Source organism: Notolabrus celidotus, chromosome 14 (genome assembly GCF_009762535.1).
Source record: "Notolabrus celidotus isolate fNotCel1 chromosome 14, fNotCel1.pri, whole genome shotgun sequence".
Classification (NCBI taxonomy): domain Eukaryota; kingdom Metazoa; phylum Chordata; class Actinopteri; order Labriformes; family Labridae; genus Notolabrus; species Notolabrus celidotus.
The window spans coordinates 30,090,613-30,104,778 of NC_048285.1; the positions used below are offsets into that span (position 1 = coordinate 30,090,613).

Genomic DNA, 14,166 nt, shown 5'->3' on the forward strand with positions numbered 1-14,166 from the left:
TGAGCACAACACATTTGTGCTAAATCGGCATAGTAATGCGAGAGTTATCAGAAGGAGCAGGTTCTACTTGAGTTCCCGCTGTCAACGAGGGGCTGGAAACATAATGACTGCTGCCTGCTGCTTAAAGCTCTCTAAACACAGCATAATGCACAAGGCTGCCACTGTATGGGTGTCATAGTTATATGTAGGAGGTAGAGGGAAAAAGCCAGCGATATGACTTGTAGATGGAAACCCACAATAGCACATTACCAAGGTGTGATCTTTGAGGTTGCACGGGCCGCTGCACCTATCGGCCTTTCGCCCATTTAAGTTGCAGAGTCAATCTGTTGTGTGCAGTCATGCTAAGGAGAGAGAGGCAGAGAAATCCACGCTCAGACCTCATATCCTCACAGCCAAGAGGGATGCAATTTCTTTTTTAAGGAAGCAAATTTCTCATTACTTTTTTTAACATCCATTTGAATATCTATATAGGACTTAATTTCATGCTTGACCTGCATTTCACCAGAGATGTAAGCAGAAATGGAAAAAGACAGAATGACTTGCCTGGAACAATCAGAAAAGGATAAAAAATGTTGACTTGACTTTCTTTCTTTTTTGAATTAACGGGACGTCTGTTTGGAGTAACAATAAAACATTTACAGTGTCTTCAGAAAGTCCACATGCCCTTTGGCTTGTTTCATCCTCTGATGTGAGCCGGCTTACAAACGGGAGTGAAAGGAAATAACGTGGCCTGTAACACACAGAGTCAAACGTCTCTGTTACTGAAAAATTCTGAAAAATGCAGAAAGAGAAGTCTGATTATGTAGAAGTATTTCACAATCCAATTTCTGATATTATTCTGTTTCTATGGTGAGTGAGTCACATTCTCATTTTAGATTCAATGCTGAGCTGAGTCATGGGAAATTAACGCATTGATATTCATAATACAGCATAAAATTATCTCATTGATGTTGGCCTTACTGTATTGTTCACCCTCTCTGTCATGTCAGGAATGTTTGAAGTTGTTACTTATGCTAACTTGCCACACGAATGCTACAATGAAAAGCTTTTTACAGGCTTTTATTGTGAAGCTGCCACAGGAAACATGATGTATTTATCACTGTGGTTAGCAGTGGTGCTATTTACATGTATTAAAAAAGAACACTAACATTTGATGATATCTTAAGTTTTGTGTCATGTGCATTTGTTTTGTGTAGAAAGATGAGGAAGTAATAAACTCCTGCTCACTGTAAGGCGGTGGGGGCCATATTGGAAATGCTGAACTCAACATAACTGCTGTCGAGCGATGTTGTATAGTGGTTTTTTTTAAGATCATGTACAAAGATGGTAAGATATACAGACTTTCTAAAGAGTTATTCATAAAAAATTTAAATACTTACTTTGAAAACACTCATTTAGCTCTTATTCTCCATCCATCCATCTTCTTCCGCTTATCCAGGTCCGGGTCGCGGGGGCAGCAGTCTCAGCAGGGAAGCCCAGACACTCCTCTCCCCGGCCCTTCTGGGAGGATACCGAGGTGCTCCCAGGCCAGCTGAAAGACATAGTCTCGCCAGCGTGTCCTGGGCCTTCCCTGTGGCCTCCTCCCAGTCGGACATGCCCGAAACACCTCCCCAGGGAGACGCCCGGGAGGCATCCTAACCAGATGCCCGAACCACCTCATCTGGCTCCTCTCGATCCGGAGGAGCAGCGGCTCTACTTTGAGCCTCTCCCGGATGTCTGAGCTCCTGACCCTATCTCTAAAGCTGGGCCCAGCCACCCTGCGGAGAAAGCTCATTTCTGCCGCTTGTATTCGCGATCTCGTTCTTTCGGTCACTACCCACAGCTCGTGGCCATAGGTGAGGGTCGGAACGTAGATTGACCGGTAAATTGAGAGCTTTGCCTTCTGGCTCAGCTCTCTCTTCACCACGATAGACCGGTACAGCGCCCGCATCACTGCAGACGCCGCCCCGATCCATCTGTCAATCTCCCGCTCCCTTTTCCCCTCACTCGTGAACAAGACCCCGAGATACTTGAACTCCTCCGCCTGGGGCAAAGGCAGGCCACCCTTTTCCGACTGAGCACCATGGCCTCAGACTTGGAGGTGCTGATCCCCATCCCCGCTGCTTCACACTCAGCTGCAAACCTTAACGCTCTTATTCTAATGTTATTAATAATCTCTTGAACTCTGAACAAACTTTTCAAAGGTTCCACGTGACCATAGGTGGTTTAATTAGTGGACGTAGTATCCGTGACGTCACCCATCTGTTTCTGAAGCGCTGTTTTGAGGCCATTCGGCGGGGGCAGCCATATTGGAAATGTTGAATGAGTCGAGTGAGTGTGACGTAAAGAGGCGGGCTTTGAGCCTCCTAGCCAACAGCTACAGTGTTCCCACCTGTCAATCAAGTCAGCTGTGCCTCTCATTGGAAGACTAGTAGTCTTAATATCTTCGAAATTGCAGCGTTATGAAAAAATTTGCCCTCTGTACAGTGTGTGCTGATAGAGATATGAGCTACCCAGACTACACTCGTTTTTTGAACCAGGCTGTAAACATGTTTATTTCTGCTGTAAAGATCGGCTTCTTTTGAATTGGTGTGTATGTGGTTTCTGGTACTTCTGGAGCCAGCCTCAAGTGGACAGTTGATGAACTGCAGTTTCTAACACTTCTGCATTAGCCTCAATTCTCGCCACCAGAGGTTGCCGATTGATCATAGTGCAGTTTTGCATGCTTGAGCCTTAAGACCAAAACATTACATTGAAGATTAGCTAAGTACTGATAGTGTGCAGGAATCCATCACTGTATGAAACATGTGATCAGAGGATGGCTGACTTCTTGAGTTGTTGGCGGTAATAAAGACAGCCAAGTTTGAAACTTTTATACATTCTCTTAATATTTTATTTCACACATGAGCTCATATACATTTTGAAGCTAGGGTTGTTAGTAATGGAAAACTAGCATGAATTTGAATGTAGCATTTCCCCTGGAGTCTGTCTTGGTTGGTGTTTTCCCAGGTTTACTACAGCTTTTTTTTCCCTCTTTTTTAAGAACACACTATGTATTGATTGCCATCAGGACATAAAGATCATTTTAACCAGTATAACAAAAAGTGTATCTAACCCTGACTACCAACCCCAGCTTTAAGTGGAGTTTGCATGTAAATAAAAGGTCTCAGAGAGAGTAAAGCCCCAGTTTAGATAGCTTAAGCATCAAAATTGACTGAAGTATAAAGCTGTTTGAAAAGTCAGTTCAATATCTGGGGCAAGTTAATGTTGAGATGTGAGCAGCAAGAAGCGCTCTGAGTTAATGGAGAGAGTCAGGGAGCATCTAAATGATCTGTATGCTTTGATATTTAAGATTATTTACCTCAGAGGATAAATACTGAAATATTCATCCAAGGAACTCTTAGTCATCATAAATGTTTCTACTGCAAATAAAAATGATCACATGGGATTTAGAGAAATATCAAACCTTGTTAAAATGTAAACACTTTGGTTGAATTTGAAAATGTCAGTGTGTGTTTGGTTGAAGTCTGGTTTGGGGACAGGATTGATTTAAGGCAGCGAAAACACAAAAAATAAATCCAGCCCCCAGTCAGCCTCTTTTGTCACCTCTGATTCACTGGAGCATGAGGGCGGCTGAGATGACCAGAGGCGGCAGGAGGGAAGAAGACACGTGTCCGCTTCCTGAGGTGAGAGTCGCGCCATACTGGTCCAGAAGCTGCAGGGCCACGCCATTGGTCCAACCAAATCCCAGCTAAAAGAAAAGGGGGGGCACCACAGCAGAGAAGATAGATGTGTTTATTTGTGAAGCAGTAAAAGCTCAGTGATTAAAAAAAGGGAATGGAGAGAGAAAAACAGAAAAACAAAACCTAACAGGGTAGAAAATTATACAAAAAAAACAAGATATAAAATGACAAAGAAGTGAGGAGGAGTGGGAGTTTATGTGTGCATAAGTATGCAAATGTGTTCAAGTTAAGAAGCAGAAGTGAAGTAGAGAGAATTGACAGCGTTCTGCATGAAATTAGAGAGACGTGTGTGACTCTAAGCACATTAGTTTTACACCATCAACGCATGGAAGCAAATACCTGAACTTCATATTCCCCTCCACCGCCAGGTTTGCCATCTCCGTTCACATCGTACTGTCAGGAGCAAGAACATTACACATTCAGCTCCAGCTGTGTTATCACTGAGCAACACAAGCTGTGAAATACTGCAACCTTAAAGAGGACTCACCTTTTCAAACATGCCGTCGTACTTCTCGTACGCCAACCAGTTTGTCTTGATCCAACGCTGGGCCAAATCTGAAGCTAGTTGTTTAGCTTCCTCAGAGGGGAGCTGGGATAACCCTGAAAATACAAGATGACTTCAATCATTCAGCAAGACTAAGACAGTCTTTTGAATATGAGGATGCTTAAAGCAAGAGTGTAAATGAAGTGACATGTTTTTAATCTGTGTGTGGGCAGATTTAATTTGAAATGGAAAAACAAACCTGAGTTTAAGTTACACTGACGCTTAGTGTATGCAGTGAGGTCATGGCTTCTTGGGGTATTATTCCTAGTAATTTATAATCTCCAAGTTCAAGAATCAATTTAAGATTGAAGATTATTATTTGTCATAAGTTCTTAAGACCAGAGAAAAGGCACAAATCCCTAAAAATGAGGGCGTGCTGAATAACCCTGCAGAGAATCAACGAGGCAGACGTAAACAAACTCAAGTATGATGGCTTTATGTAACCTCTTCTTTTCTTTACTTCCCCTTTAAATGAGTCTTGAGGACTCTAGACCTCTAGTGGGAGAAGGCACATGCACACCCCAGTGTCTGGTACACATGTCTGTCAATGCTGTCACACTCCTCCACTGACTGACAGCCTGGAACAAAAGTGCTAAGAAATCAAAGGTGGCATTTTAGGCAATTTAAGAACAAAGACAAGCTTCAAACAGGCTTTTCAAATATTTTAAGAGAGGGTAATTCATGTTTGTTAGACCCCCAAAGTTATACATAATGCATTCTGGCCCAACACAGACAGAGCTTTTGTTTATTTAGTGGAGACTCCACAAGGCACCTTTAGCAGTGTGGATGTAAACACCCTCAAGTTGAACATGAAGGTCAGAAGTTTAAACTCCTTTTCCTGCATCAAAAATTCATGAGATGAAGTACAAAGCTGAAGCAAAAACAACGAAACAGAGAGAGATGTTTTTAAGGGAATAATATGCCAAGCAGAAGGCAGAGCAGCATCTTCATCAACATGTGAGTCATCAATGCAGGTTTCAGGAATTCCTCAATGTTAGCACATCAGTGTTTTCACCACCCACCCACCGTGGATGAGCATGTGCTGCAGAGGAGGCCACGCATTAGGATAATCCCACTGCTGCCCTGACTCCCTCAGAGACGTTGGAACTCCGTTGGGGAACTGGAGGGCACCACTCCTCTGTGCAGACATGAGAGAAAGAGCAAACAGAGGAGTGTGAGGGGAGGGAACGAGTGTAGGGTGAGAGCGCCATCTGCTGGAGCACAGGAGCACAGCCAAAGCAAATGAAATATCTTCGATGAGCAATTATTTCTTTAAATGCTGCCAATACAGAAATACAGGAAAACTATTTCAGGCCCAATTAAAATAAAAAATGTTTGTATTTTATATAATTTCAGACTCCGTTTTTGGATGTATCGTTTGTAGATTTTAAACACTGAAAAGGGAAAAAGAATTTGGACAGATGTCAGAAATTCTGCTTTTATATCAGCCAGCTGGAGGAGCATTTGTTTTTGTTGACTGCTTTATATAAAATGAAACTGTTAAATAAACTGTGTGGTTGCTTTTGTGCAGGCAGACATGCTGTTTGCAGTATTGAAAATTAAGGACCACCACACACATCAAACCAGAGCTCAGTGACCTTTGCAGATATGTACACCTGATTTTAATAGGCTCATGCTAGCAGCTCAAAATGTGATTTAGCCTGAAATCTCATGTAAGCAGAGCACTTTGTTTTATTCTGCAGCTCGTTCAACAAGCTAAGGTGCAGGACTCCACATGTGTTTATGTATGTAGGTCCTATAAGAGGGAGAAGTATGCAGCTGGGCTAATGTGGGCTGTTGTTTTGTGTTAGCTGCTGCTGTCTGGCTCAGTGTGACCGTCTGCTCTACCTAAAATAAAACTGTGACGTAGCTGCAAGATCTGACTGGCCGTATCAAAATGAGGGTCCCTATCTACACAGACAGATGTCCAGCTGTGAAATTAATGCAAAACAAGAGGGCGCCATCTTTCCATCAAACCACATTAATCTTTCTCTCTTTTTGGTTTCTGGTTTTCTTTCAAAGGAATGATTTACAGAGCAGATCTGTTGGCTTTAGCAGATAAAAACATGACAACAGTGCAGGGTTCCCACTCTTTTCCAGAGATCATTTTCCAGGACATTTCAATGACATTTTCAGTGATGATCAAGCTGGTGTGACAGGCTAAATTTAGTTCCTAATGTAGTTCCTAAATAGTCTATTATGTTCCTCTCAGTGGAAGTCTACATTGAAAAACGTGCAGTCTATGGCTATCCACGAAATCATCTCTTGCATGCTAAAAAATGATGGCAAATTATTATAGAACAATGCAACCACAGATGTACAGCACTTCACTTTATTAGTGCAACCAAGTAACAATGATGGCCAACTCTCATCTCAGCTTTCTCTTTTCTCAAAAAATATAAAATTAGCTGAGTAAAAAACATCCATCCATTATCTTGACCGCTTATCCCGTTTGAGGTCACGGGGGGCTGGAGCCTATCCCAGCTGGCTTCGGACAGAAGGCAGGGTACACCCTGGACAGGTCGCCAACCTATCACAGGGCTATCACAGAGAGGCAGACAACCATTCACACACACTCACACCTATGGGCAATTTAGAGTGACCAATTAACCTGGTGAGCATGTTTTTGGACTGTGGGAGGAAGCTGGAGGGGGGAGCCGGAGAACTGCATGAGAACCCACGCATGCACGGGAGAACATGCAAACTCCACACAGAAAGGCACCTGGGAGGCATGCTAGTTGTAGGCTGTCTTAATAAACACAAAGGTCGGTTTTACTCCCCACGTCTGCAGATTTGAAGATCTAGTGGATGATTTTTATTTATCATGGATAAGTGCTAGCGCTAGTTAGCATAGCCACATAGCTACATGTTCGTAGCTGTAGCTGTGTATCAAGACACACGTCGACATACTGACAAATAAAACAACAAGAAACACTAAATCTGTGACCAATCCTTCAGAAAGGTCCTGCTGCAGGCGCCTCTCCGTCAGGATCAGATTCTGGATCAGATTCAGAGGGTTGAAGTAACGTGATCTATGAGCAGCCGTGTATATTCAGCCAACATGTAAACATTAGATCAACGTGCTGGAGAGCCGAGGCACATCCACTTCCTGAGGGGGCGTGGTCAGAGAGAAAACAGAGTGTTCTGAGGAGGACTGAAGAAGAGGGCTTTTCAGGCAGACCAAAATCTGATTTCAAAGTGTTTTTTTGAGCATAAACTTTAAAGACATGTTTTGGGGACCTCTTAGACCAACATATATTGATGAAAAAAGCATGATATGTCACCTTTAAATCAATCCACAGAGGAGTCCTGCATATTTATAAAAATAAAGTCTATGATTTCACCTCAAAATATTGGTTTCAGATATCCTCGCTAAACAACATGGAGGATATTTTGAATATCACTCTCAATCTATTTAGAGAGCACGAAACTCAGCGGTTGACCAGTCACCAGCAGAGAAACGATGACAAGGAGCAGAAACTAGCAAGTGATGTGAAAACACACAATCACAGCTGAGTGAAAGAGACGTCGACCAAACCACAAACCACAAACTGTGACACGGTGGGAGCTTTGTCAGAGTTACAGGACTGACTGAGTGAGAAGAGGGTAACAGGAAGAGGAGCTTACACAGGTACTGCTGTTATTTTGTGCATCTGGAAAATTTGTGACTTTAATGTTAAGTGCACCCAAGCAAACCGAAGACAAAATGCTGCTGCCATGGAAGCGCTACCAACCTTCAAATCCGACCCTTGACAAAAACTTGTGGGCTGAGTCTTGTCTCACCCTGTTGAGATTATATTTTGTATTACCCCCCACTCACTATACATTATCCTTTATGGAGCATATTTCATAAACAGTTGTAACAGCCTCAGTTAGCCTTTCCTAGTAAGACAAATTACTATTTGTTTGGATGCTTTCTTCAGTGCTTGTATTATTAATATTGAGTTGGAGACAAAAATCTAACACCTGCTCAAACATAGCAACACCTACTGTGTCTGCATGACTGGATTTCTTTAGAGATGAGTGGGGATGAGTGGGTGTCCTTTGTGTGAACCAAACTCCTTCATTAAAAATAAATGAATTCTTCCACAATCATTTGTGAATTAAGAGCTTGCACGTTCACCCACCTTCAGATACTGTACAGCCTTCTCTCCCATCGCAGGCTGAGAGTAACACTGAGCCCAGACCGGTGCCATGTTGGACGGGTAGAACTCAAAGTGTTTGGAGTTTGTCACCAAGTTGAAGTCAAACCAGGCTCCCCTCTCAGCATCCCACAGCACAGCCTCTATCGCCTGCAGTCTGCGGGCTGCAGCCTGCTCGTACTGTGCAGCTGAGTCACCATCACCTGTCAGCAAACAACACATCACTGTTACGCAACACCAGTTCGGAGCTAAAAGCAGAGTGCGATCCAAAGTTAGCATCAAGGTCAAAGGCCGCTCCCGCACTCACCCAGGATCCTGTGAAACGAGGCCAGAGTTTTCTCACTGAGGCACAGCAGCGCGTTGAGGTCAGTCGGCACAATCTGACTGGTGCGAGTGGAGCCCAGGGTGCCGTTGTTGTGGCCATCACTGTCTATGTACCAGCGGGATGTAAAGTCCCAGCCAGACTCTGCACCCGCTTTCAGATCCATCCACAGCTGCTCCTTTCCCTCTGAGGCAAGAAACCAGAGGAGCCACAACAAATCAGCATCTAGAAATTAGTTACTTATTCATGTTTGTGCTGTTTTTAAAAGTCAAATATGCAGCCTCTGAATCATTTCAGTTCTCACAATAAAGCTTCAGAGACGACACATTTCATGGAGGAAACAGCTTAACCGACTACTTTCTTTAAAATATCCCTAAAAATAACATTTCATTGAACAGTAACAGAACCGTTCTACTCAAAAACAGCTTCTCTTAAAATGTGTGGTCAGATAGTTCATGGGTGAAGCGAAAGCCAAGCTGTGTTAAACATTAAATATTCATGACAACATGGTACTAAAGTACTTTCAGAGCAATTTATTTTTGCACAGATGATCCTTGAATCCTGGGGAATTTATTCAAATTTTCTGCTAAGGAGCAATTATGAACTTTTCATTTTCTTTCTCTCTCTCGTGAAATAAAATGACCACAGCAGCAGAGTCATTTCTCTCGTGCTCATAAAAGGGGGAAATATTCAGCCACCAAGAATATGAACACTAATAAGCCATTACCATCACTGAGTCCTTCGGCTAATTCCAAATCATCTGTGTACGATTCAGGCCTGGTTGGAAAAAAAGACGTGGTCAGATAAGTTGAAGGTGCATCTTACAATACCTACATACAGTATCTCACAAAAGTGAGTACACCCCTCACATTTCTTCTAAAGATGATGCACAAGAAAGACAAGCAGACTAAGGACATGGATTACTGGAACCATGTCTTGTGGTCTGATGAGACCAAGATAAACTTATTTGGTTCAGATGGTGTCAAGCGTGTGTTGGGGCAACCATGTGAGGAGTACAAAGCCAAGTGGGTCTTGCCTACAGTCAAGCATGGTGGTGGGAGTGTCATGGTCTGGGGCTGCGTGAGTGCTTCCGGCACTGGGGAGCTACAGTTCATTGAGGGAACCATGAATGCCAACATGTACTGTGACATACTGAAGCAGAGCATGATCCCTTCCCTTCAAAAACTGGGCCACAGGGCAGTACTCCAAAATAACAACCCCAAACACACCTACAAGACGGCCCCTGCCTTGCCAAAGAAGCTAGGGGTAAAGGTGATGGAGTGGCCAAGCATGTCCCCAGACCTAAACCCTATTGAGCATCTGTGGGGCATCCTCAAATGGAAGGTGGAGGAGCGCAAGGTCTCTAACATCCACCAGCTCCGTGATGTTGTCATGGAGGAGTGGAAGAGGATTCCAGTGGCAACCTGTGAAGCTCTGGTGAACTCCATGCCCAAGAAGGTTAAGGTAGAGCTGGAAAATAATGGTGGCCACAGAAAATATTGATATGTTGGGCCCAATTTGGACATTTTCACTTAGGGGTGTACTCACTTCTGTTGGTGGTTTAGACATTAATGGCTGTGTGTTGAATTATTTTGAGTGGACAGTAAATTTACACTGTTATACAAGCTGTACACTGACTACTTTACATTGTATCAGAGTGTCATTCCTTCAGTGTTGCCCCATGAAAAGATATAATTAAATATGTGCAGAAATGTGAGGGGTGTGCTCATTTTTGTGAGATACTGTATCTTTGTTTGTTGTGTATTTATCAGGGTTTTTAGGCGTACCTGGGGAGGCCTACTTCCACATGATACCGGTTCAGTTTGTACTCTGCCCCGTTTGCTCTCACAGCCACAGACCGGTTCTGCATCCAGAAGACGTACTCCCGCTCCAGAGTCGGTAAAGCTGCTCTACAACGATGAATTTCAGACTACTTTACATTCTTTGAAATCATTACACACAAAGAGAAAGGGTGTGAGGAAAACCTAAACACCAGAGACAGAAAGAGGACACAAGCACTGAGGCTCTTTCTCTGTTCTGCAGGAGGAAACGTACAGCTGAGGAATGATAATGCGTCTGGCAGGACATCAGCTCAGACCTAAGTATCACCTGAGGAACTCTTTATCCTTGGTTGCTTGATAGTAGCTCTCCACCATTAGAGTGAGGAATGGAGGCTGACTTCGCCTTTCGTAGTAAATCCGCCCACCATTTGGAACGAAGCCATATCTGCAGGAGTGATTGAAAATCATCTTTTATTCTACCAATCTTAAATTCCCCTGAGAGCTTCATATGCAAAATGTTCATGAATGACTCATCCACAATGACCCGCCGCGAGCCGGACGTTTTCCTACTCTGTGGAAGATGAAAAGTGCTCTGAAGCTCACCTGTCAACGAGGTAGAGGAAGTTTTGAATCATCCCGTAGGCCGTCTGTGTCATCTCTGACAGCAGGAGCCCGTTGATGACCCAGTAGGAGTCCCTGTTGGGCAGAGCGGCTCACGTCACTGTCTGCACACAGCACCTGGGTGGGCGCACAGCAGAGAAACTCTGCCTGGTTCTGGCTGTGATTTGACCTCAGTATGACCTTCTGAGGCTCTTCCACACCACTCAGAGAGCCAGCTGACAGACAGACAGGCTTCATCACTCACTCACCAATAGTACAGCTCCCTGAAGCGGCCCCCTGGCACAACTACAGGATGAGGGGTGTAGATCTGGGAGTAGAGCTCTGGCTGGTCTTTAACGCTGGAGTGGATCTGCAGGACAGATCATTTCATTTTGTGAACCAAATACGCATAACCATGGATCTTTAGAAATGCACTGAAAAACATGTTACTTTGAATAAATGACAATTATTCTGACTGATGAGGTGGAATTTGTGTCAGATTAATGTTTTAGTCTGCAAAATACCAGGAAAAAATATGACTTAAATCTCCTTTAGCTCAGTTTAACATTTTCAAATGTATACTCGTTTCAAATCTTTGAAATCAATATATTTGCACATGGGAACTTGGAAATATGGAATGCAACTAAACCTGAATCAAACTTTATGTTCCCACAGCCCTATGTTCCCACAGCTCTACGTTCCCACAGCTCTACGTTCCCACAGCCCTATATTCCCACAGCCCTATGTTCCCACAGCCCTATGTTCCTACAGCCATATGTTCCCACGGCCCTATGTTCCCACGGCCCTATTTTCCCACATCCCTATGTTCCCACAGCCCTATGTTCCCACATCCCTATGTTCCCACAGCCCTATGTGCCCACAGCCCTATGTTCCCACAGCCCTATGTGCCTACAGCCCTATGTGCCCACAGCCCTATGTTCCCACAGCCCTATGTGCCTACAGCCCTATGTTCCCACATCCCTATGTTCCCACAGCCCTATGTTCCCCCAGCCCTATGTTCCCACAGCCCTATGTTCCCACAGCCCTATAATCCTAATGCCCTATGTTCCCACAGCCCTATGTTCCCACAGACCTATGTTCCCCCAGCCCTATGTTCCCCCAGCCCTATGTTCCCACAGCCCTATGTGCCCACAGCCCTATAATCCTACCGCCCTATGTTCCCACAGCCCTATGTTCCCACAGACCTATGTTCCCCCAGCCCTATGTTCCTACATCCCTATGTTCCTACAGCCCTATGTTCCCACAGCCCTATGTTCCCACAGCCCTATGTGCCTACAGCCCTATGTTCCCACAGCCCTATGTGCCTACAGCCCTATGTTCCCACAGCCCTATGTTCCTACAGCCCTATGTTCCCCCAGCCCTATGTTCCTACAGCCCTATGTTCCCACAGCCCTATGTTCCCACAGCCCTATGTTCCCCCAGCCCTATGTTCCTACAGCCCTATGTTCCTACAGCCCTATGTTCCCCAGCCCTATGTTCCTACAGCCCTATGTTCCCACATTTCGGCCTCTATAAGCTCTGCTTCAGCTGAAACCCTTTTCTAACAGCCTATTTTATTTTTTCTTGTAATGATTTTGATTGTGATGATTTCTGCTGCTGCTGATCCAAATAAAATGACTCATTCATTCATTAATTTACTATAAAGTGCCTCCAAAACATCTTGTGGGAGGATAGGGTTTAAATTGAAGGGAAATGTAGGAACACAAGACCTAATTTTGAAAATGTCCTAGAAATGTGGGAACATAGGGCTGTGGGAGGGATGACCCCAAATCAATGTATGATTCTTCAAGCCTCATCTATTTTCAGCACCTTCCTGCCGAGAGATTTCCACAGCAGATGGATCTTTTCAGCCCATGCGCGTAGTTCCAGGTCTGCGATTCCTCCAAGAAACTTTGGTCTGCACACATCAAAGAAGCGTGTCAGCAAAGAACAAATTAAGATTCAAGTACGAGCGATTCCTATTTAGTAGATCTCACTTCTCATGCCAGTCTGGTGGCGTCCACGTCTCAAACTCTGTCCCTGGTTTCTCAAAGTACATATTGAGGAACTTCTGCAGCTCAGCAGGAGGGAGGATCCCCTCTGGGAATTCAAGTGAGAGGTTTCGAAACGCAGACGAAACAATATCTGGGGGTAAGGAAGGATAATAAACACAAAGCAGAACCTTAATGGATGTCACAGAGAGAAGGGTGGGGGTGTGATTTAGTGACTTTGGACTTACCGGGAGTTTCCTTCAGCTTCATGTCAACAAAGAACTTGTCATCATCATATAGTTTAGCGTTCTGTACCTGATGCAGGATGGGACCCCTGCAGTAAATCTCACTGAAATTAATTGATAGTTATGAATTATTAATCCAGAGTTAAAAGGCTGTTTGTGTAATAGAGCAAGCACACGTTACAGAGTCCTGCAGGGGAGCAATAAAACCATATTACCGTCATTGTAATGAGCAGGAGAGGGCAAAGGTCTGCTGACAACTAAACAGACCAAAACAAATACTGTGAGGAGCGTCTGTTAGCTTCAGTTTGAGGAGTAATTCAACGCTCACATAGACTTCATTCCCTCCAGGATTTAAGGGATCATGTTGCACACACATTTTGCTAAAGATGACATCTGTGCTATTTGTTTTTGCAACTCTTAAGATAAGCTGAACTCAGGATTGACGAGTTAGTAATGATCTCCTCAGTTTGAAATGAATACATTAGCTAGAGAAGAACTTTAAAGACAATCCTCATGATCATATCTCTTAAAATAAACACTTCAAACATATCTCACCTGTCACATGGTGGTGGAAGAGCACTCTGTACACAGGCAGAGAGAGCCACGGCTAAAAAGCATAGAAGTGTGAAGTCCTGCATCCTGATCCCGAATGTGAGGCGACAGCAGAGTCTGATTTAACCCCTGATCCGAGCGCTGCCTCTGGGTCAGAGTTTAATTTAACTGAACGTGTGAACAAACAGCAAAACACTGACACCTAGCTCTGAAAGAAAGAGGTAACAGGACGCTGCAGAGGTGACCAAGGAAGACAACAAAACTCCA

At 44.0% G+C, this 14,166-nt stretch overlaps 1 protein-coding gene across 1 annotated transcript; it reads right to left on the reverse strand.

Annotated features, from left to right (window-relative positions):
* Positions 1-3,020: 3,020 nt before the first annotated feature.
* On the reverse strand, positions 3,021-14,112 carry treh (trehalase (brush-border membrane glycoprotein)). The gene is made up of 15 exons (XM_034700698.1): positions 13,903-14,112; positions 13,351-13,451; positions 13,109-13,256; positions 12,942-13,029; positions 11,381-11,481; positions 11,115-11,207; positions 10,840-10,956; positions 10,518-10,640; positions 9,458-9,507; positions 8,716-8,916; positions 8,394-8,611; positions 5,293-5,404; positions 4,210-4,322; positions 4,062-4,115; positions 3,021-3,730 (listed from the first exon to the last, which is right to left on the reverse strand). Exons 1-15 carry the CDS (start codon positions 13,983-13,985, stop codon positions 3,593-3,595), a joined length of 1,740 nt encoding a protein of 579 aa, XP_034556589.1. The 5' UTR covers positions 13,986-14,112; the 3' UTR covers positions 3,021-3,592.
* Between the last annotated feature and the right edge of the window lie 54 nt (positions 14,113-14,166).

Bases quoted from the DNA above. Each gene is read 5' to 3' on its own strand.
- treh (XM_034700698.1), bottom strand. From the start codon at position 13,985: ATGCAGGACTTCACACTTCTATGCTTTTTAGCCGTGGCTCTCTCTGCC. The intron at 13,452-13,902 runs GTGAGATATGTT...AATTAATTTCAG, and splicing joins CTTCCACCACCATGTGACAG to TGAGATTTACTGCAGGGGTC. The intron at 13,030-13,108 runs GTGAGATCTACT...TGATGTGTGCAG, and splicing joins CCACCAGACTGGCATGAGAA to ACCAAAGTTTCTTGGAGGAA.